This window comes from Erythrolamprus reginae, chromosome 2, assembly GCF_031021105.1.
Source record: "Erythrolamprus reginae isolate rEryReg1 chromosome 2, rEryReg1.hap1, whole genome shotgun sequence".
Lineage (NCBI taxonomy): Eukaryota > Metazoa > Chordata > Lepidosauria > Squamata > Dipsadidae > Erythrolamprus > Erythrolamprus reginae.
In genome coordinates, this window is record NC_091951.1 from 179661622 (window position 1) to 179684628 (window position 23007).

At 43.1% G+C, this 23007-nt stretch overlaps 1 protein-coding gene across 23 annotated transcripts in view; it reads right to left on the minus strand.

Moving 5' to 3' along the window:
• The window catches only part of RBMS2 (RNA binding motif single stranded interacting protein 2), a 547749-nt gene that overhangs the window by 450877 nt on the left and 73865 nt on the right, over positions 1–23007 (minus strand). For 7 of the 23 annotated variants that reach the window (XM_070740625.1, XM_070740624.1, XM_070740622.1 and 4 more), the window contains 10 exons: positions 21355–21446; positions 17925–18082; positions 15307–15386; positions 9497–9612; positions 6245–6291; positions 5956–6049; positions 3963–4013; positions 2402–2515; positions 2235–2315; positions 232–318 (listed from right to left, as the gene is read on the minus strand). In XM_070740625.1, coding sequence (XP_070596726.1) covers positions 238–318; positions 2235–2315; positions 2402–2515; positions 3963–4013; positions 5956–6049; positions 6245–6291; positions 9497–9612; positions 15307–15386; positions 17925–18082; positions 21355–21446 — 914 coding nt within the window. In that variant the 3' untranslated portion in view covers positions 232–237. The remainder of the gene's footprint in view (positions 1–231; positions 319–2234; positions 2316–2401; positions 2516–3962; positions 4014–5955; positions 6050–6244; positions 6292–9496; positions 9613–15306; positions 15387–17924; positions 18083–21354; positions 21447–23007) is intronic. The other 16 variants (XM_070740630.1, XM_070740631.1, XM_070740636.1 and 13 more) reach the window with 11 other exon arrangements.

Consider the following 23007-nt stretch of genomic DNA (forward strand, 5'->3'; position numbering starts at 1 on the left):
CTCCTCCTCTAAAGGGAGGGTGACTCTATCCAGATTGCTCAGATTAACCTGAGAACAAACCACCGGTGCTCAAGGGTTGAAGCCCAAAGTACCAGCCATGAGCTCCAAATCCAGTTATTTTTTCTGGGACTGGCAAAGGATTAAGGGAAAGGACGGATCTACCTCTGGGAGGAGAAGAGTCGTGTGCGTAGAGATAGAGATATAGATGCCAGCACCCCCTCCTGTCCTTACCTGTTGTTACTTGTTGTACTGATACGAGTAGGCAGCATGATCCGATGGAGACTCCACTGTCACGTGGCTCTGCTGGCCACTGTTCTCCTGTGACAAAATACCCATTGGGGGGAATTGGGATGGTAGCCATTATCTTCCCCCAAACCTTTCAGCCCCACTAAGATGAGCAAGGTCAAATTGCTTGGCAGGGGAATCAGACCTCTCCACTTGCCTCATTAAGAGCTCAGCCAGGGGCTTTTTCTACCAACAGGAAAATGGTCACCAGAGACTCCTCGTCTTACCCACAAATAACACACACACACCCTCCAACCCTGTGATGGGACTCACGAGGCCTCCTCTACGTTGCCTCTTTAACGCTCGGCATAGAAAGGCGCTAGGTGGCTGGGAAGCAAAACTTTTTAAGGGCTTCTGCGGAAGACACCAGTGGGTACAAGCAGAGCTCGTTCCTGAATAGGACCTATTCAAGATTTAGTGGCTGATTGAATTCCCAGACTAATTTAAGCTGGTTTGGTAATTGCTGTTATCCGAAGCATGTATATGCCGTAGCTTCTAAGAACAGAGGGGGAGGGGGTGGCGGTGGTGAAGAAGAAAAGGTCACAAAAGTTGTGGAAAGGACGGCAGTGGAATATGGGGATCCTCTTCCACTCGCGAGCATTTAAGAGGTGCCGTTTCAAAAATCGATTAAGACACGCTCCTCATTTCCACCCACCCACTTACCCTCGAGTAACCTGTTCTTCTTTACTGGAAACACACAAAAGCAAAACGGGGTGTCAGTGCAAGACGAGCAACCTCTGAATAGGCGTGTAATATACTCCCAGGCAATATACAGGCTGAGTTCACACAACACACCAAATCCCCAACCCAAGTTAATAAACCACAGTTGCTGTGTTCGTGAATCATGTTATGTGACTCGCCCACACCCACACCCCCAATGGCTTAACCCAGTGCTTCTCAATTATTTTTCTGTTATGCCCCCCCCCCAAAGAAATAAACATTTTGTAACCCCCCCCCAACTCTCTGCCAGGATGATTATTTGCAATATTTGGCATGTTTTCGCTGAAAAAACTCAAGCGGTTTATCAGCGTGATTGGGGTGTGATGTGTTGAAGTGATGACTTTATTAATTTGACTTCATGCTGTCCACTGCCAACATTTTTAGACACAGTAAACATACTGGTTTTTCCTGGTCACAGTGAAGCCAAGCGCTACATACGCTTCCTCATAGTTCCTCATCTTAGCTTTTGGGAGACTTACGTTTGTCTCATTACCTCCGTCTCTCTCCTCCTTTCTTCTCATCCCAGTTAAATACTTTTCCATGGTGTCTCTTAATGGCTTGTTATCTGCACTTCACATCTCCTGCTCTGTACTGTGTGATATTGTTTGGTGCAAAAAAAAACCTGCGGCAAAAAAAATGCACTTTCCCTGGGGGTCACGTGCCCCCCTGGCTTCGCTCTGCAGCCCCCCCCCCAGAGGGACCCGCCCCACTATTTGAGAAGCACTGGCTTAGCCTAAGAGTCAGTTGCTACTGCCAAAGTTGAGATCCCAGAAGAAAATAAGCCACACCTTTCCCATCCCCATTTTAGCTTACTCGGAGTAATTATGTGAACTCAGCGTGAGGTGTTTTTGTTTAAAGCAGGAGCCCCCAAACTTGGCAACTTTAAGACTTGTGGACTTCTACTCCCAGAATACTCCAGCCAGCATAGCATAGCTTAGGCCAGTGTTTCCCAACCTTGGCAACTTGAAGATATCTGGACTTCAACTCCCAGAATTCCCCAGCCAGCATTCGCTGGCTGGGGAATTCTGGGAGTTGAAGTCCAGATATCTTCAAGTTCCCATGATTGGGAAACACTGGCTTAGGCACAGCATAGCCGGCTGGAGAATTCTGCGACTTGAAATCCACAAATCTTAAAATCTGCCAAGTTTGAAGACCTCAGGTTTAAAGGCATAAATCTGTACCAAGGAAGCATTCCGAATTTAAGCCGGAAGGACCAAAGGGCCTCTTACCTCAACTGCGACACTAGAGGAAGGCACTGGTGTATACTGGGGGATATAGGCTCCTTGCATAGCTGCTGCCGCTGGCATATACTGGGCAAGAAGGAGAGAGAAGTTCAAGAGGCCTGCAGCCGGACTGGGTCTCCAGCCCCACAGACCGAGGGAAGGAGAATCCTTACTGTGCCAGCACTGCTGAGGGACAGATGGCCCAGCTGTTGGGTGAGAGGCCCCATCATGGAAGTGGGCTGGATGGAAATGGCGTGGTCCATGGCAGGTGTGAGCACCGTCCCCTGCTTGGGAACAAAATACTGACTGAGTCAAAGAGGGCACCATTAGGAGGCAAAATGGAAAGTAATGAAGGGGTGAGTCTATAAATATCCTAAGAACAACATGCACTACAATGGTATGAAAATACAGCGGTGCCTCTACTTAAGAACTTAATTCGTTCCGTGACCAGGTTCTTAAGTAGAAAAGTTTGTAAGTAGAAGCAATTTTTCCCATAGGAATCAATGTAAAAGCAAATAATGCGTGCAAACCCCGTTAGGAAAGAAATAAAAGCTCAGAATTTGGATGGGGGGAGGAGGAGGAGGAAGAAGAGGAGGAGGACAGTCGCTGCCCAGAGTGAAGGGAGTGTTTCTTTTCTCTGGGCGCTGGCAGAGATTTATTCCCTCTCCAAGCACCCAGAAAAAGGAAAATGCTTTGTTTGCTCTGGACTGCCAAAGTCTCCTTAAGCACCACCGAAAGGCTCCTCTGGCAGCCCAGAAAAGCCCGAGATGGCCGGGATTAAAGGGGGAATGGCAGGAAACTGGCCGGGCCTTCGTGCCGGTCTCAAATTTCCTGGGAAATTTTTCCAGACTCGGGTTCTTAAGTAGAAAATGGTTCTTAAGAACAGGCAAAAAATCTTGAACACCCGGTTCTTATCTAGAAAAGTTCTTAAGTAGAGGCGTTCTTAAGTAGATGTACCACTGTACTACATTTCCCAAAAGTTCAAATTTGGGGGGGGGGGGGTAATTAGAAAAGGTGAAATATGATAACCAGCCCAGTAGTCACCAACTGGTGGTCTGTGAGAAAATTCTGGTGGTCTGCAGAAAAATTATTTGCATTTTTATATTGCACTAAATCAGGGCTCTCCAAACTTGGCAACTTTAAGACTTGTGGACTTCAACTCCCAGAGTTCTCCAGCCAGCATGAGAGTTAAAGTCCACAAGTCTTAAAGTTGCCAAGTTTGAAGACCTCTGCATTAAATACTATTTATCTTTTTTTAAAAAAAATCATATTAGTGGTCCACGGGATTTAAAATTATGAATTTAGTGGTCCCTGAGGTCTGAAAGGTTGGTGACCGCTGCGCTAGGGCTCATAGCACTTTAAATTAAAAACAAAAAGGGCTTCCCCACTGAGTAGTATATATTAGTTGTTATTTAACACAGATGACACATAAGGTTGTTTTTTTTAACCCTCCTGACCGAGGAAGACAAGCAAAATAAAACCAAAAAAAAAAGAATCACACAATTTAATGATGTTCCCTGTCATTTGGACTAGAAAGTGAGAAAGCCCAAGCTCTTTCACTGCTCCATCTGAATTCACAATTAAAAAGGCTAATCAGCACCAGGAGAACTTTTGCAATGTTTTCCTTAATGGAGGATTCCAGGTAGGTAGGTAGTATGTAGGTGGCAGGTAGTAGGTAGATAGGTAGGTAGTAGGTAGGTGGCAGGCAGGCAGGCAGGCAGAAATAACTCTCACCGTGGGCTGCATGAGGTATGACTGATGGTGCATCCAGGATGGACTGTGGACCTAGAATAACACAGCATGGTTTATACATGGTATCTTAGCAAAACAGCCCTAAAAAATTACATTTGAGTTATTCATCCCCATCACGAAAGAAACTGAGAAACAATATCCAAGTAGTGCAGATAGGATTTCAACGAAGGACTTCTGGTGCACAGCCCTCAGCCTTGTAGGGTTTTTTTGGCTTAACCTGTCTTGCCCAACTCCTAAAAATTGGGTTTTGGACTACAACTTCCATAATCTTGGAAGGGCAGTGATGGCTAAAGTGCCAAAAAGTGTGCATGCCAAAGTATCCTAAACAAATATTATATCTAGTGACGCATATAATCACGGCAACTAGAATAACCTACGCCCAATTATGGAAAAATCATAGTATCCCATCAGAAAGTCAAATTATTGAAAAAAATCTCTAGATGTGCAGAGATGGATGAAATGACAATAGATATTAAGGGTATAAAAGACCACGAAACTAAAAAATTATGGGGGAAATGGTACATATGGATTCAAAACAGGAATATACAGAGGAAAGTAAAAAGAAGCATTCAAACCTAGGGACAGCCATATATTTATGCAATTTTCTTTTATTTATTTAGATACAAATAACTGTATATATACATAAGCTTATCTACGCTCTTGATGTTTTCATTTTCCCTATAATGAAATGATTACAACCAGTAATGATGTAAAGATAAACACAAAATGAATCCAAAACGGGAAATGATCTGTATAAGACTAATAAGATGTTCTTTTCTTTTATGTAATCAAAAATCATAAATAAAATTTTAAAAAACCCAAAAGTGTACATGCATGCACAATAGTGTTTGTGTGCGTGTCCACACCCATAATTTAATGCCCTGTGCATACACACAACCCCCCTGCTTCCCATCCCCCTGCGCAGGTACATAGGCCTCACTGAAGCCTCCAGACTCCTGGCAGGCCCGTTGGGCTGTTTTTCGCTCTCCCCGGGGTTTAGGAAAGCCTCCTGAAGCCTGAGGATGGCAAAAAATGGCCCAACGGGCCTTTCGGAAGTTCAGAAATGAAACAGAAATGGAGCTGCCCTACTACTTACCTTCAGATAGTTGCAGCCAGGCCTCGCACACCTCGGCCCATTTCTTCTGCAGCCGGCAAGGCTTTCCTGAAAGTCTCTGTAGCCGATAACAGAGCTCCGGATCCATTCGAAGCTCTGTTATCGGCTGCAGAGGCCCTCAGGAAAGCCTTCCCAGCTGCAGAAGAAATGATAAAATTGATAAAATTTATCAGAAAAGACTTAATGAACTCAATCTGTATAGTTTGGAGGACAGAAGGGAAAGGGGGGACATGATCGAAACATTTAAATATGTTAAAGGGTAAAATAAGGTTCAGGAGAGAAGTGTTTTCAATAGGAAAGTGAACACAAGAACAAGGGGGCACAATCTGAAGTTAGTTGGGGGAAAGATCAGAAGCAACGTGAGAAAATATTATTTTACTGAAAGAGTAGTAGATGCTTGGAACAAACTTCCAGCGGACATGGTTGGCAAATCCACAGTGACTGAATTTAAACATGCCTGGGATAAACATATATCCATCCTATACAGGAAATAGTATAAGGGCAGACTAGATGGACCGTGAGGTCTTTTTCTGCCACCAATCTTCTATGTTTCTATGTTTCTATTATTCCGGTTTTTTCATGAATTCCCTGATAATTCCCTGATATTTCCCGAACCGCCAATTTCCCTGATAATTCCCTGATTTCCCCGTTTTCCAGGTTTGCTGGACACTCTGAAAAAAAGCTGAAAATCGCCAAAATCTTGCATGCCCACATGTCCTCTTGCAAGATTTTGCTTTCTTTGCAAAAGCCAAATGTTACTCCAATGCGCGTGTGCGCCCGCCCGCCAGTCAGCTCCATTTTCACTACCGGAACACCGTCCCCACCCACCCCGTCCAGGTAGGAACTCAATGCTGAACACACCTGGTAAGAGGAAACAGGTGATGGGAGATACGGGGAGAGCGCAGTCTGGGCAATCATCCTGTTCGGGGCCAGGCTGTAGGGTGTTGTGTAGAACCTGCAGAGAAAAATAGGAGGAGACTGTTACAAGTCTGTCCCAAAACTGAGAGTGGTCTCAGCAGATCTCTCGTCCCAATGGTGGCCAGGTCAGTTTAATTCTGCTGTGCCCCAATTTCCCCCCCCCCCCCTATCATTTCTAATGGAAAACATGATGGTACCAGTAAAAGGTGAAGGCACAAGAGCAAAGACATACCCGTTTTGTAACGCTGTTGTAGGGTCATAAGTCAAGGTCATCCCACCCTGCAGGAAACAATAGTTTAATTCACATACGGCTCACGCCTTTTCCTCTCCCCCAACACGCACCAGGGTTTCAGCCCAGCGAAGCAATAGTTAACGCCAGGCATGGGGGGATTGATTTCTCCCCCCCCCCACCTTTCCTGACTCAACATATGAGATTGATGAGATTGTTTTAGAATTGCTAGTTTTTAATAATACACGGTTCCCTCGGTTTTCACGGGTTCGAACTTCGCGAATAGCCTATAACACGGTTTTTCAAAAAATATTAATTAAAACTTCGCGGGTTTTCTTCTATACCACGGTTTTTCCTGCCCGATGACATCATACGTCATCGCCAAACTAATAATTTTTGCAAATAAGTAACAAAAAAAAATATTATTGTTAATAAATAATTATGTTTATAAATATCAGGATCACTGTCTTATTCAATGGTGAGTACCAGTAATAATGGTGAGTAAATGGTTGTTAAGGGAATGGGAAATGATAATTTAGGGGTTTAAAGTGTTAAGGGATGGCTTGCGATACTGTCCATAGCCAAAAATGGTGTATTTACTTCGGCATCTCTACTTCGTGGAAATTTGACTTTTGCGGGCGGTCTCGGAACACATCCCCCGCAAAAATCGAGGGAACACTGTAATGGCTTTTTTAAATATAGTTCATATTGGATTTGTATTCTATTGTATTTATTGTTGTTGTGAGCCACTCCGAGTCCTCGGAGAGGGGTGGCATACAAATCTAATCAATTATTATTGTTGTTGTTGTTGTTGTTGTTGTTATTATTATTATTATTATTATTATTATTATTATTATTATACGATTTTCACCTCTCCAGGAATAAGTTGCGAGCCTTCTCCAGGCCAGCAGAAAGCCTGTTTTCTCAACCAGCTTAGTGGCACGTGTCGCACAGCCGGTCAAGCTGTTGGGGAACGTTCTCCTGTCTCTAAGCTTAGCCTGCACCTCTTGTGGTCAGTTCACAGAATCCAAAAGGTAGGGATGGGAAACCAGTCCGCTTAGGAAATTCCCTGCCAGGGATGCCGCTGTAGACTTCCTGGGAGGAAATAGCGTGCTGATCTTACCACGGAGCAGTGGGAGAGATTACGGTTGAAAATGCTTAGCGGGATGTGGGATCCAAACAGCCAAAATCTCTCCGGAGAAAGGAAAGACATTTGAGATTACTCATATGTATTCCAGACAGCTTTTTTTATTTTATTTTTATTTTTGGGGGAGTACATGGTAGAAATCAAGGATTTTACTACCATTTGCTATCAATTGGCCATTGTGGGATTGCAGGTCGTCCTCGAATTATAAGCATCGTTGAGCCCAAAGTTTCTGTTGGTCAATGAGACAGCTGGAAAGTGCGTTTTGCCCATTTTTATGACTTTTCTTGCCTTAGTTGTTAATTGTTGTTAAGTAACATAAACATTCCAATTTTGATCACATAACTAAGGGGAGGCTACAATGATCATCAGTGTGACAAACAGTTGTGGGGCACTAACAAATGGTTGTAATTCAAGGACTATATGCACATGAGCCAAAGACACTACTGCAGCCTTTTCTTGACTCAAGGTTCAACAAAACGTCACTCTTAAATTCCCTGTTGGGCTTTGATTTTTTAATAGCTTTTTAGAGACTGAGAATCTTCAGAACCATGAGTTTTATTGTATTCGCTGTATCAAGGGTTTTGTTCTTCAATTTTCTTTCTTTTCTTTGAGAAAATTATGAATTTAAGATTTGAAATCATGAATTTATGATTTCAGGAAATCATGAATTTAAGAGTTGGTAAAAGCTTTTTTTGAAAATACAGGGGGAAAGTGATTACAGAAAATACAGCAAAAGGTGGGTGATAGAAATTTTCAAATAGATTAAAGGTTTAGATGAATTTGAATTAAATCTTTGAAGTGAATTAAAAGAATTTTCCTATGGGAAACATTCCGTGTTTACTCTTGAAAACAAATAACTGATGACTTTGAAGGCACAAGGAAATGAATGTATCAATAGATTTGTTAAGTGTGCTATATGACTTTTGGGCACAAAAACAATTTTAAAATAATTTGCCAGGATAGATAAATTCGATGGTGTTGCAGAAGAGAAACTGATTTTATTGAATAAAATTGAAATTGATCTAAGTGCAAATTTAAAAATGTATAAGCAGAGAGAAAAGGTGAATAGCAGATACAAAAAAATGAGCTGTTGGACATAAAAGTGAAACTGGTTGGTGGGGGGAGGAAGCAAATCGTAAACCAGAAGAGTGATGTGAATAATCTCTTCATATGGGATTTGTAAAGGAAATTTGTTAAAGTTGTCAACAAGTTTCTGAGAAGAAACATGGAGAATATGCAGAATGATGTGGATCTACAAAAGGGCTTGAAAAAGACGCCAATGATTTGGTGAGAAGAAATAAAGAGAGTATAAAAAGAAAACAGATGTTTGGATATTTTTTGAGACTAAAGATTGTTAATGAGAAAGGGGAAATATTACATATTGGGTTTATTTGATCAAGGTTAAAAGAGATTCTAATTCTGATAACGTTTGATAGACTTATGTGGACAACAATGTTTTAAAAGTTTTGTTTCTTTATAAGCCAGTTTGGTCTCGGCACCAGGCTAGAAAGCAAGAGGCCATGAAAGCTGGCTGGGTGGCTTTGAGCCAGGCATTCTCTCTCAGTCCAATCCACCTAACAGGGTTGTTGTTGGGGAAAACAGGAGGAGGAAGCTGGATTGGATATCTTTGTTGCCTTGAGGTATTTGTAAAAATAATAAAAGTGGGATACAAATAAATAAATATTTTGAAGAACTGAGACTGGGAGATTTGTTTAAATGTGAAAACGAGGAATCAAAATGGGTTTATTGAACATAGTTTACAATCGTTACAGTATGTTGCTACTTCTTAAGCCTTAATGGAAGTTTGCTGGGGGAGACAGAGTGATGAGATTTGTTGACAGAGAATGGGATGGGTTATAGGATGAAGAAATGATTGGTTGTATTTTAAGAGAGGGTGAAAAGTTGTTAATGTTAACTATACTTTTAAAAAAATCTTTTGCAGTTTGTTCTAGTTTTATTTATACAATACAATTCTTAACATTATTTAAAAAAAAATGAAGTTCCATGCTATGAGCAAACTTTTTTTTTATCAACTTCTTGTTTGGGCCACCAAAATGATCAACAGGTATTCTTTGCCCATTGAAGCCCTCTCATCACCTGCCCCGCACCGTTACCGTATCACTTTCCCTTGGCCAGGCCCGTCCATTTTGCACGTATTTGCCCTGATTCTGGCGCTTCTTCTGGCCGCCATCAGCAAACTTGCAAAGCAGTGGATCTGGAGGAGCTGCAGAAAAGAAAAGAAAAAAAAACCCAAAAGAAAAAGGTACGATTAGCTTTGGGACTTTTTGATGTAACATAGCTGGACGGTCCTAATATGAATGATATTCCTAGGTCTCAGTATTCTCTCGATGCACTTGAATCAAAACCTAAACCTTCTCTTCACGGATGACTGGGTACCCTGAATTCCACTCCACACACCATCCCAACTGTGATGTTCTCATTAATTGGATGCTACTTTGCTTTGTACCAATAACTGCTGTTATCAAACCTGGGGATCAAAAATGGTCAGCCATGGTTGATTACATTGGACAGAGTTGATCTACCCATCGTCTCTTCTACTCATTCCTACCTCTGAACCATAGATGATACCCTCTTTCTTTCCTTCCTTCCTTTCCTTCCCTCTTTCCTTCCTTTTTCTTTCTTTCTTTCCTTCCTTTTTCTTTCTTTCCTTCCTTCCTTCTTGTCTTTTTTCTTTTTCTTTCCTTCCTTTTTCTTTGTTTCCTTCTTTCCTTCTTCTTTTTTCTTTCCTTTTTTCTTTCTTTTCTTTTATTTCTTTTGTTCTTTCTTTTTCTCTTCTTTCTTTCCTTCCTTCCTTCTTTCTTTTCTGTCCTCTTTCTTCCCCCCCTCTCTCTTTCCTTCCTTCTTTTTTCTTTCTTTCCTTTCCTTTCCTTCTTTCTTTTCTTTCTTCTCTCTCTCTCTCTTCCCTTACTTCCTTTTTTCCTTCCTTTTTCTTTCTTTCCTTTCTTTTTCACCTCTCCTGGCTAGGAAAACCTTCTGCGAATTGTTCAGGATCCAGCCATTCTGAGGAGAAGCCAGAAGAGCTACTAACTAGCATCAGCTCTTGTGACTTTCATGAGACCGACTGAAGACTTTTATTTCAGCATCGGTGCTAGGCCTATTAGCATTTTGTAGGGAATGCTACATCCTCCGTCCACAGAGAGAGAAATAGAGAGAGAGAGAGCATGTGTGTGGCCTGGGCAGCTTTCCCTGTAAAGACTTGCAGACTCTAGTGTCATGCTACTGTTTTCCTTGAACTCTTGTGGTTAACCTTCCTTTTTGTTGCCAAGCAACTACTCTCTTCTCCCACAACGGGGAGAGTGTGCAGAGCTACGGAGCATTCTGAATTACTACCACATGAGTAGCACTTATGTACAGAAGGAGGCTCCTGCTTCCCTCCGCTGGGCCCTTGGCCAACAAGTCAGAAGGGCCAGCTGGTACATGCCCCAAAACCAAAGGAGCCCCTTTGCTGTGAGTTATGCAGGGGCTAGAAAGGGAGGGCACCAGGTAGGACCGCTTTGGAAAAGCAGGAGATTAAAATAGCTTGACAAAAAGGAGGCATAAAATAATTGGCACAGAGGGCACGAGCCTGCCCCACTCTTATGCGCCTGCCCCAATCGTACGTGCTTTCTCTGAGTGGAGGGGCCGTGTTCCCTCTCCCCAAATTTAGTTTTGTGATGCAGCCCAGTTTTATCGCAGCCTGCGCTGGAGAGTCTATTGCTGTAGCACAATTCGGATGCGACTTGATCAAGCGCTTCCCTGACACAAAGACTGCTCAGGTGATTTGGGGATAGTCATCTCCTCTCAGCATCATCCATCTTTATTGTTGTGGGAATTAAATTAAGGTCACTCTCCATGTGAGCTCCTGGAGTGTTCAGACAAAATTGGGGACATAAATGCAATGAATAATAACCAGCTCACCACCAGCAAGGAGAAAAGGAGCAACCTGCAAAAGGCAAAGCAATATTGTCCTTATCGGACACGATCTGAGTCCGTTTTGGAATGAGGGGCATATAAATACAATAAATAAATAAATAAATAAATGATCAATTGTTCACAGCCTGCAAATGGAAAGAAACCTTTAATTCTTTTGGTCGATCCTCACCTTATTTGAGGTGTGATGAGCTGGACACAAATAAGCAACAAATAAAAATCTCCCTCTTGTGTATACCTTTGTTTATAGTGAAGTCTAACTGTTCCACAAGAGCGACGTTATGAAATGTTACTCCGTGGGAAAAATATGGTCCCTCAACTTTGCTGCATAGAGGAGATGATACCAACCCTTCCCCCACACAATGTTTCTTACAGCATTCGACTATTCTAATTTGTTTATCCGCTTACTTCAATTCTGTCTCTTAGTAATAATAATAATAATAATTTATTAGATTTGTATGCAGCCCCTCTCCGCAGACTCGGGGCGGCTCACAACAGCAATAAATCTCCTTCTCCTCCACTGGGGAGAAGCCTCCATGGGGCCTCTTCCTGGTTGAAGTGTTTTACTCTTCCTCTCTAGGACACAATTTTAGCTCTGGGTCAGATTTAGATTATTTAACTCATAGTTCCCAGGAAGAGGCAGTAGCCAAAATAATTTTAGCAGATCCATTTGATCAGAACAGCCCTTCTGACCAATTCCCTCCTTCCTTCCTTTATTTACTTTCTCCCTGCCTCTTCTCATTAGACTGGTATATTGTTTTCAGTAGCTCTCAGTTCTTTCCCTGTCTCACCATCAGCAATCTCACGAACCCGTTTCAAACGGGTTACATACAACAACACGTTTTTTTACACATTATAAAGGGAGAATGATCTAGCTCCAGTTTCAGCGCTGTAATTTATTTCTGCTGCGCTTGAAACCCTGACCACTCAGCCATGCTGCCCTCTTCTGAAGTTACCTCCAAGGAACTGCTCACACTAAATTTCAATGGTTTTACTCCTATTTATCTCAGGACCATTTTTTTCCTGTGATGTGGAACAGTACCAGACCCTAGCTTTTTCATTGGTAAGTGGGGGCTCCCAGGGTTCTCTTGTTAACTTTGTCCACTGCTCTTTTGGCTCCATTGGTTTCTTCTAATAAGCTTCTCTATTAAATGGTATGTAGGTAGGTAGATGATATGATGGATGGATGGATGGATGGATGGATGGATGGATGGATGGATGGATAGATAGATAGATAGATAGATAGATAGATAGATAGATAGATAGATAGATAGATAGATAGATAATGGATGAATAGATGGATAAAAATAGGGACACAGAAAGACAGAGAAAGATACAAAAGTACACATAGATATACTTTTGAGTGAAAGAGCTTATCTTTCCAAATGCCTTGATGGGTGTTGATGTTGGGCTGGATGGTGCCCTCCATCTCAAACTAAAAGTGAAGACTATTGTATCTCACCCCTTCTCTCTCTTTCTGGTTTTGGGCAGCCTGTTGCCATCAGTGAGTCCAACTCAATGATCCATTTGCATTGGGGGGGGATTGATAATTTTGTTCTCAGGAAAATAATTGGCTTGACAGATGTGTACTGCCTTGAATTGATCAAATGTTTTTTTAAAAGATTAACTAGAGCAGGGGTAGGCAAAGACTTGTGGACTTCAACTCTCAGAATTCCAGAGCCAATCATGCTAGCTCAGGAATTCTGGGAGTTGGAGTCCACATGCCACAGAAGAGCCAACTTTGCCTACCCCTGCACTAGAGCATCTGTAAAAATGACCAGGTACAAATAATGAAAGTTGGTGGGAAGAAAGAGCTGAAAAAATGAGTTGAAAATCAATAGGTTAAAATATTGTGAGGCTGCTGAGTGCAAACTGACAATGATTTAACTGTGGTTGAAAAGAAGAAAATATAGATAACTGATGTGACGATTGCAAGGGATGGTAGAATAGAAGAAAAAGAATCAGAGAAGTATAACAGTAAAAACAGAACACAAGAACATTACAAATGATCAAGAACTAATCATCAAAACTGACTGAATGTGGCATACAGGTTGTGTCCCAGTGGTTACTGGACTTCTGGGTACCACACCAAAAAAATCTATGACAGAAGTTAAAAATCTGCACTTACCCAGAATTTCCACCTGTCATTTGAAACAGATCACTGCTAGAATCCACACTGATGCAGTATGATTTCCTAGGTTCTTGGGAAGAACTGTGTGTGTATGAAAGCTAACACCAGTTTTTTTTTAAAAAAATGGCAGCTGTACTTTCAGATTGTTGTGAACAGGTAATCATAAAAATCTTGGCGCTCACATTTAAAGAATGTCCATTGGCTTTATCAGTTCCTCATCACAGAAACAGGAAAGCAATTGCTTCAGGCCCTGATCGTCCCTTAGCTCAGTGTTTCCCAACCTTGGCCACTTGACGATATTTGGACTTCAACTCCCAGAATTCCCCAGCCAGCGAATGCTGGCTGGGGAATTCTGGGAGTTGAAGTTCAGATACCTTCAAGTGGCCAAGGTTGGGAAACACTGCCTTGGCTAGATTGTTGCAATAGCCTCTTAGCAGGTCACCTGAAGTTTTTATTTATTGGATGATCTGGGTAGTGTGTGCTATTCTGGACCTTCCCTGAATTAATCCTTACTTCCCTCTATCAGTGGGCTCTCAGGTGGCTTGGTATTTGTGAAAAGTACCAACTCTAATTGCTGGCTAACTCTTGCCTTTTGGCTGCCAGGTTTTCCCAGACACATTCAGTACTTAACTGGAAAATCTGTGATCTGAACCAGCCCTGGGTTGCTCCTGGTCCGGCCTGGTTCGGTGAACACTTCTGCATGGCATGGTATGACCTCATACTAAAATTGTGACATTCTCAGATTTGAGAATGTTTTTCTCTAGAACCAACGGCTGCCAGAGTTATGCCCAGAAGTCTAAGCATTTGAAACAGTGCTAAAACCTTTCTTTTTTATAGGATGTTTTTTCAATCTGGTTAAAATATTAACTAATTGAAAGAACAATGTTTTGTTGTTTAGATCTAATGTCTATTTTAACAGATATGGGCTACTCAAGTTACTGAGTCTTAATAGAAACATAGAAACATAGAAGACTGACAGCAGAAAAAGACCTCATGGTTCATCTAGTCTGCCCTTATACTATTTCCTGTATTTTATCTTACAATGGATATATGTTTATCCCAGGCATGTTTAAATTCAGTTACTGTGGATTTACCAACCACGTCTACTGGAAATTTGTTCCAAGGATCTACTACTCTTTCAGTAAAATAATATTTTCTCATGTTGCCTTTGATCTTTCCCCCAACTAACTTCAGATTGTGTCCCCTTGTTCTTGTGTTCACTTTCCTATTAAAAACACTTCCCTCCTGAACCTTATTTAACCCTTTAACATACTTAAATGTTTCGATCATGTCCCCCCTTTCCCTTCTGTCCTCCAGACTATACAGATTGAGTTCATTAAGTCTTTCCTGATACGTTTTATGCTTAAGACCTTCCACCATTCTTGTAGACCGTCTTTGGACCCGTTCAAATATCTTTTTGTAGGTGAGGTCTCCAGAACTGAACACAGTATTCCAAATGTGGTCTCACCAGCGCTCTATATAAGGGGATCACAATCTCCCTCTTCCTGCTTGTTATACCTCTAGCTATGCAGCCAAGCATCCTACTTGCTTTTCCTACAGCCCGACCGCACTGCTCACCCATTTTGAGACTGTCAGAAATCACTACCCCTAAATCCTTCTCTTCTGAAGTTTTTGCTAACACAGAACTGCCAATGCAATACTCAGATTTATATAGTAGTTGTGACCTTCATTGCAGGATAGAGAGTTACCGTACTAATGTCTCAATGTTGTTTTACTATTTTGTATGGTGCAAGAAAAACACTACTATTCTTGCTGCTGCTCCTGATTCTACTACCTTAAACTTTTCTCCCTGTGGGAAGGAACCAATTCACCAGCACCCTTATAGTATTTTCTCACCTGGGACCCCAGGTGGTGTCTTGATGTATTTGCCATTGAAGTGGGTGATGATGGCTTCGCACTTTTCTGTAGATTCCATCCTGGAGAAGCAATGGAAAGAAAGTGTCCATGAAGTTGGGATGGAGAATGCTGTGGAATTCCAATTCCCTCGGACATGGCCAACATAGCCGCAAAGAGAAAGGACTGGGCAACCCCAGGAGGACGCTTAGACCAGGGGTCTCCAACTAAGGATCTAGGAAATATATTTTACCATTTGGTAGAAAGCAGGGGGGGGGGAGAGAAAAACGGCTTTGATAGAGAGAGAAATGTGTTTTAGTTTCTCTCATCTCTTGATGAGGACCAACCTCAATCATTACAACCAGCTGTAAGAAACAGGAATACGTAATTAACCAACCGGTGCTGATTCCACCTAACAGTCCAAGTTTACTTCTTCAGGTAGGAAGGAAATAAATATGGAGGAGCCAGGAAATGTCTGCTGCAATGTGACAATCTGCCAGTGGGGGGCAATGTAGGACAGAAGAGAATGGTCAGACTAACTCAGGAAACTGCCCACCCAGGTGGATGGCTGAGCAGCAAAGAAGCAACTTGGGTGTACACACCTATGCCTAAAAATAATCTCACACTACAGTCGGACAAATCTTTTGTCTGCAGTGATCTTGGGTTAGGAACCAAATGCATAAGGGTGTTATTTTCTTTCTTCTTAGCAACAACAACAACATTGTGAATCGGGAAAATGTAGCATTAGTGGTACTTCTTCTGCCTCGTTCAGCATTCCTGTTTCACATCAAGCCATTTCTAAATCATTGGTTTTCTGCTACCTGTTTTTCTCCCCTTCCCTCTCAAGCAATTGACTATATATTTCTTGCTTCTTCCACCTAAGGCTAAACTGAAGACCGAATAGCAGGTGGGTGCCACGGGAAAAAGTGAATGAGGTAGCCTAGGCCCAGCGTTGGCAAAGTTGGCTCTTCTGTGGCTTGTGGACTTCAACTCCCAGAATTCCTGAGCAGTAATGGCCCCACGGGGGGATGGGGACAAGCAGTGGGGATAATAAGTTTATTTATTGAATACTTAATAGTTTTTTTATTGTCCTTCCTTCTCTAGTATCTTAGTATGATCCTTAATTACTTTTAAAATAGGAAATAATTAAATGGTATGCTTTTACCCATAAAAACTTTAATCATTATCTAGAACTGAACTTTTATAGCAATTAAAATAAATTGAGCTACTTGCCTAATCTGTTATCATACTGAGCCTTGTGGGTTCAGTACAAAACCTTAAAATTTACTGTGCTCCTCAACAAATAATGCTGTCTGTCATTTGTCCTTTTTTTGGCTATTCAAATAATGTGGCTTAATCAACTGAAAACAGTCCAAGCACCTATTTGAAAACTTATCTTGGTTGGTAAGCCACTCCTACCCAGTCACATGACCTTTAAGCCACCCCCCAGTCACATGATTGTCAAGCCACTCCCACCTGGTCACATGGCCATCAAGCTACAAAATAAGCCACACCCACAGTGTGGTAGTAAAAGGTTTGGCAGCCCATCACTGTTCCTGAATCAATCATGCTAGCTCAGGAATTCTGGGAGTTGAAGTCCACATGTCATAGAAGAGCTGACTTTGCCTACATCAGCCTTGGGCTTTTATAGTCCACATCAAAACATCTGGCCCACAAATTAAAAACATGTTGTAAGGCTTTAGGACAGACGAAGTGCCCGCTGAAGTTCAGCTTTTTCTGTCTGCCAATCAAACATGGAAAGAAATCGTCCCAAGTGTTGATGCTCCTACCATCTTTCGCTGCGGCCTAACTTAATCTTTTAGGAACATTTGGTGATATAGTAATGGCACAATTAGGTAATGAGAAACGGAAAGACACACCTCATAATAAACCCAACATACATTTGAGCTAAAAGAATATGGTTTCAGAGATATGGACCGTGTTTCCCTGAAAATAAGACCCTGAGATAAGCGTTTGGCCTTATTGCCATGCTCTCAAAAGCCTGACTGGGCTTATAATCAGCGAATGTCTTATTCTGGGGGAAACAGGGTAAAAAAATTGCATAGAGAAGTCAAATGTCCATATCTAGGGCAGTGTTTCCCAACTTTGGCCACTTGAAGATATCTGGACTTCAACTCCCAGAATTCCCCAGCCAGCATTCGTTGGCTGGGGAATTCTGGGAGTTGAAGTCCAAATATCTTCAAGAGGCCAAGTTTGGGAAACACTGATCTAGGGAACCAGCTCAGAAGAAGGGTATCCCAACTCTAAAACCCAGGGAATAGGGCATGGAACAGTAAAAAGGCAAATTGCCCATCACTGCCTTAAACCAAGAGGGAAATATTTGCAAACGCTCAGCATATTTGCACATGCTCAATGCGCCAGGGAATATTTAACCCAGCTAATGTCTGTGCAGGTATATCCAAACCACCCTTGGGCAACAGAAGGGTTCAAGTTGCCTCGCTCACATACAGGATGTGAATGGATCCCATTCCTGAGGGCTCCCCGAGTGAACACAGGCTACGCCAGTTTGTCCTTTTCAAGCCAGCACTCCTGTGTAGAGCCGTAGAAGTGTGCCGTTAAACCAACCCATCCCCATCCCTGTCCCGGCCCCCCTGCCTGACCTGGCGAAGCCAACTCCTCGGCTGGTGCCGCTGGCATCGCGTAGGATGCGTGTCGAGATGACTTGTCCGAACGGTTTCAGCATCGACTCCAATTCAGCCTCGTCCATGCCCAAAGGCAAGTTTGACAGGTAGAGGTTGGTAGGATCCTGCTCCTGTTGCTATGGAAACAAGAAGTCAGGCTGTTGCCTAGCAATCGCCCATCCCATCCCGGAGACGTATTCCTCTGGACTCTCTCCCCTTCCCTTCCTGAACGTGTCACCTGCCTCGGCTGAGACGCTTGCGGCCTCCCTTTCTCTAGGCATGCTGAGGCCTTTCCATCTACAAAGAGAGCTCAGCGCATTATCTCGGTAGAGAGCCCGGCTCCCGCTCAGAGCTCCCCCACTGGGGGAGACGCACTGCTGCGAAGCAGAATTGAAGAGAGGCTGAAACACGGGAAGGACCCAGCATCCAAGGAGAGCAAGCGAGGCAGCAAACGCGGCCTAGAGTACCGTTGGCTACATCACATAGTGTGCTAAGCGCACACGCTAGGAATGGCATACATGACCTACATGCACTGTGTGTGTGTCAGCCTGTACTTTCCCAATAGATATCCTCAGACTATCAAAGGGGAATCAAACAATGCTTCGTACAACACACATAAACACCGCAAAGAGAATTGCGATAGCACAACTCTGGAAAAATGACCAGACCCCAACAGAAGAATTAATTATAGATAAGATATATACATGCGTGGAGATGGACGAACTCACTAACTCAATTAAGGGAAACAAAATCACGGAATCAAAACGAACATGGCAAAAATGGCATGAATGGGTTCAAAAGAGAATATAGAAACAATATAATAAGAAGCAACAGTACAATGGAAACAATCTACAGCTACCTTGAAAAAAGGTTTTTTTTCCAGTTATTGAATATAATAAATGTTAGAATATAAAAGTATGAAATATAATGTATATAATGGAATGTAACAGGTAAAAATTTATTATAAGAATTTTAAAAGAGATGGTTTATAATCTGTAAAACAGAATAATGTGTGATTTGAACTATATGTGAAAACTCAATAAAGAAATTTATAAAAAAACAAAAACAAAGGGGAATCCCACCACTGGCCATGGCTTTAATTGACCCAAATGTAGAGGGTCGACAGTGTTCTTTTACTCTGGGTGAATAATAATGATAATAATTTGGACCGGAAGTCACTACTCACAGTCACTCATGCCCTCATCACCTCGAGGTTCGACTACTGTAGCGCTCTCTACATGGGGCTACCTTTGAAGAGTGTTCGGAAACTTCAGATCGTGCAGAATGCAGCTGCGAGAGCAATCATGGGCTTCCCCAGGTATGCCCATGTTACACCAACACTCCGCAGTCTGCATTGGTTGACAATCAGTTTACGGTCACAATTCAAAGTGTTGTTATGACCTATAAAGCCCTTAATGGCATTGGACCAGAATATCTCCAGGACCGCCCTCTGTCGCACGAATCCCAGCGACCAGTTAGGTCCCACAGAGTTGGCCTTCTCTGGGTCCCGTCGACTAAACAATGTCGTCTGGCGGGGCCCAGGGGAAGAGCCTTCTCTGTGGCGGCCCCGACCCTCTGGAACCAGCTTCCCCCAGGGATCAGGACTGCCCCTACCCTCCTTGCCTTTCGTAAACTTCTTAAAACCCACCTCTGCCATCAGGCTTGGGGGAACTGAGACATTCCCCCCTTGCCTATGTAGCTGTATGTATGATATGTTTGTGTGTATGCTTTTTTATATACTGGGGTTTTTAGGCTTTTTAATGTAAAATTGTTATTTTAAACTTTAATATTAGATTTATTACTGTATATTGTTTTTATCATTGCTGTGAGCCGCCCCGAGTCTGTGGAGAGGGGCGGCATACAAATCTAATTAATAATAATAATAATAATAATAATAATAATAATAATAATGATAATAGTTTCTTAGATTTGTATGCCACCCCTTTCCGAGGACTCGGGGCGGCACACAACAACATAAACAGTGTACAAATCCAATTTTTAAATACAATTTAAAACCCTTATAATAAAATAAAATAATCACACAACCAATCAAACCATACACCAGCCTTGACAATTGGGGTGTGTTTTAGTTTCCCCATACCTGGTGGCAAAGATAAGTTTTTAATAACTTACAAAAGGTGAGGAGGGTGGGGGCAGACCTAATCTCTGGGGGGAGTTGGTTCCAGAGGGCCGGGGCCGCCACAGAGAAGGCTCTTCCCCTGGGTCCCACCAGACGACATTGTTTAGTCGATGGGACCCGGAGAAGGCCAACTCTGTGGGACCTAATCTACTGGAGTAGCAGAGAAGAACATCCGCCACCCATCGAATGTGAAGATATTCTTGGGGTAAGAGAGCATTACTTATTTCTTATATGGAGCTCTCTCAGTCTACAGAAGAGTGAACCCTAATGTTTCTGGCTTTGTGGAGCTGGGGTGGGGAGAGGGAATGGATTTTGTGCACACACCCACTGCTTGCATGGCCCAGTTCCTTCCCGAGGGGCCACGGAGTCTCTCTGCCTGTCTCTCTCACCCTCTCTCTCACTTGGAGGAGAAAGAGGGACTCCACCTTGTTTCAATATCAAAATTGCCACCTGGTTCAAAGCAACCAGCCCCAACCAAATGGCACCCAAATTTCCAGAACGTCTCCCAATGTATCTGGAAAGCACCAGCGTGGGGAAAGTGGAATTAAAAGGATCAGCAAGATACAAAAGTTTTCTTCAATCAGTGCCATACTCCAGTTTAAAAGACTTTTTTTTTGAGGGGGGGGGGAGAAGTATTCTTTTCCCCAGAGAACTTGGGAAAGGAATCATAGCCTGACCAAGTGAGATGGAATAATACTGGAAATTATTCTGGGATTCCAAGGCCAGGATATTGAACTTAATCGATAAATAATCTGCTATGGTAGAGTCTCACGTAACAGCTGGGGTCGATCCACATATAATATCTTTTCTTTCATGCACACTGAGAGCATGTGCACCAATGACGAATTCCTTGTGTGTCCAATCACACTTGGCCAATAAAGCTGTTCTGTTCCGTTCTATTCTATGGACATTAGCTCTTGTCTGCTTAGGCCTTAACTGAATGATGGCTTGAATAGAAACTCCACGTTCCTGCAGAAATCACCACCAGGTCTACTCGTAGGGTCTGTTCCCAGCACCACCACACCAACCGGACGGAGTGAAGCACCAGTGGTACCCTTGAAGCTCTGGGTAACACAGCAACGTGGGAGAATAGACTCCATTAGGAAAACATCTCCATCATGGCCAGGTGATGAGAAGGGGATTGTTTCAACAGAGCTAAAGTAGAAGGAGCGTCTTGTTGGGGGTAGGACTAGATGTTTAACTGTGATGGTCAGGCATTTTCCCATGCTCATTCGTGGAAGGGATGTAGGGCTGCAGCTCAAAGCTTACCTTGGCCATCTGGGCTTGGACCCCACTGGCCTTGAGTGCAGTCACAGCTTTCTGAGCTGCTGTGGGGCTGTCAAAATCCACAAAGCCATAACCTGAAGATGGAAGGAGAGGAGAGGTCAGTCTTTGTTGACCTTCTTCGACTTACAGTTTAGAGACAATTTGAAGCTACATCACTGGAGAAAAAAAGGGACTTATGACCAGTTTTCACACTTACAACCGTTTTGTGGCGTTCCCCCTGGTCACCTGATCAAAATTCAGTGTAATCAGGCCGAAGCCTTCGTGGAGTAGAGGCTTTGGCCTGCCAGACGCTTTTTCAATGTTTATGACGGGTGTAGGGTCCCAAGGGATCATGTGACCTTCTGACAAGCAAAGTCCGTGGGGGGGGAGCCATTTTCACTTCACAACCCTGTTACTAACTTAAACAACTGCACCCCCCCCCAAAAAAAAGGTTGTAAATGGAGCAAAACTCATTGGATACATTTTCCCTCAGCGTCATACATTTTGCATACATCAATTGCGGCCATATGTTGAGGGCTACTCGTAGAGGAGGATCCTTCCTGCGGCCCTCTGTATGCCTGGGTGAGTAGCAGAGAGACTCACCTCCACGGAGGAGCAAAGCCCTCCTGCCCCACCCTCCTATTTTACATTCCCAGCTGCACCACACCTTCAACCAGCACACCACAAACAGCAATCATTCTGAGATGGGGGGGGGAGAGACTAATGTTATCTGGCGGGTTAGCAAACATTGGTACGGACGCCAGAGGAGGAGGAGGATCTGTCTTACCATTAAACCATAGAGACTGCAGGACGCCCCTTCTCTTCTTCCTCTTCCCGCCCCTCCTCCTCCTCCTCTTCTACCTTCAGTTTGCACTCTGAGTGGATGCTCCATTTTTTCCCCTCCCCTTCTCCCCAGCAATGTCTGGCATTTCAGGAATGCAACTCCCCCCCTCCCTCCTCCATAACCATCACCCTTCATGCCAATAAATCATCCCCACCTTTAGACTCGGCCCCTCCTCCCCCAGGAAGTTTGGCTCCGGAATCCAATTCTGAACCTGCCCCAGACACCCATACCCCCAGCCTTACGTGGGGGGTTTCATCTTTGCCAACCTCAGCTTTGGAGAGATTACTTTGTCAGGCTACTCCAAAGAGGAGTGAGTGAGTCTGTGTCTGTGTCTGTGTCTGTGTGTGTGTGTGCGATATAAGCAGGGGCAGATTAATAGTAATAATTAATAATATATTAGACTTGTATGCCGCCCCTCTCCGAAGACTCGGGACGGCTCACAACAACAATGGAACAATACAAATACAAATCTAATCACGAAGAACTGTAACTAAAACCCATTACCTTAAAAAACAATCGATACTACACAATCATTTCTATTATTGTCACTACCAATGCACTGCGCCCGCAGCTTCGGTCAGCTTGCCTGCGCACTTGTGCGTCCCAGCATGGTTTTCCTTCTGCACATGCACAGGAGACAAAATCTTGCAAGAGGGGGGTTGCGTTTATGCGAGATTTTGGTGATTTTTTTTTGCCTCCGCGCATGCGCAGAAGCAACAAAAAAAATTCACCGATATATTTCTTGCGTGCATGTTGCATCGTGAAATTTTGCTTCCTGCGCAGACACACAAGCCAAAACACACTGGGATGCG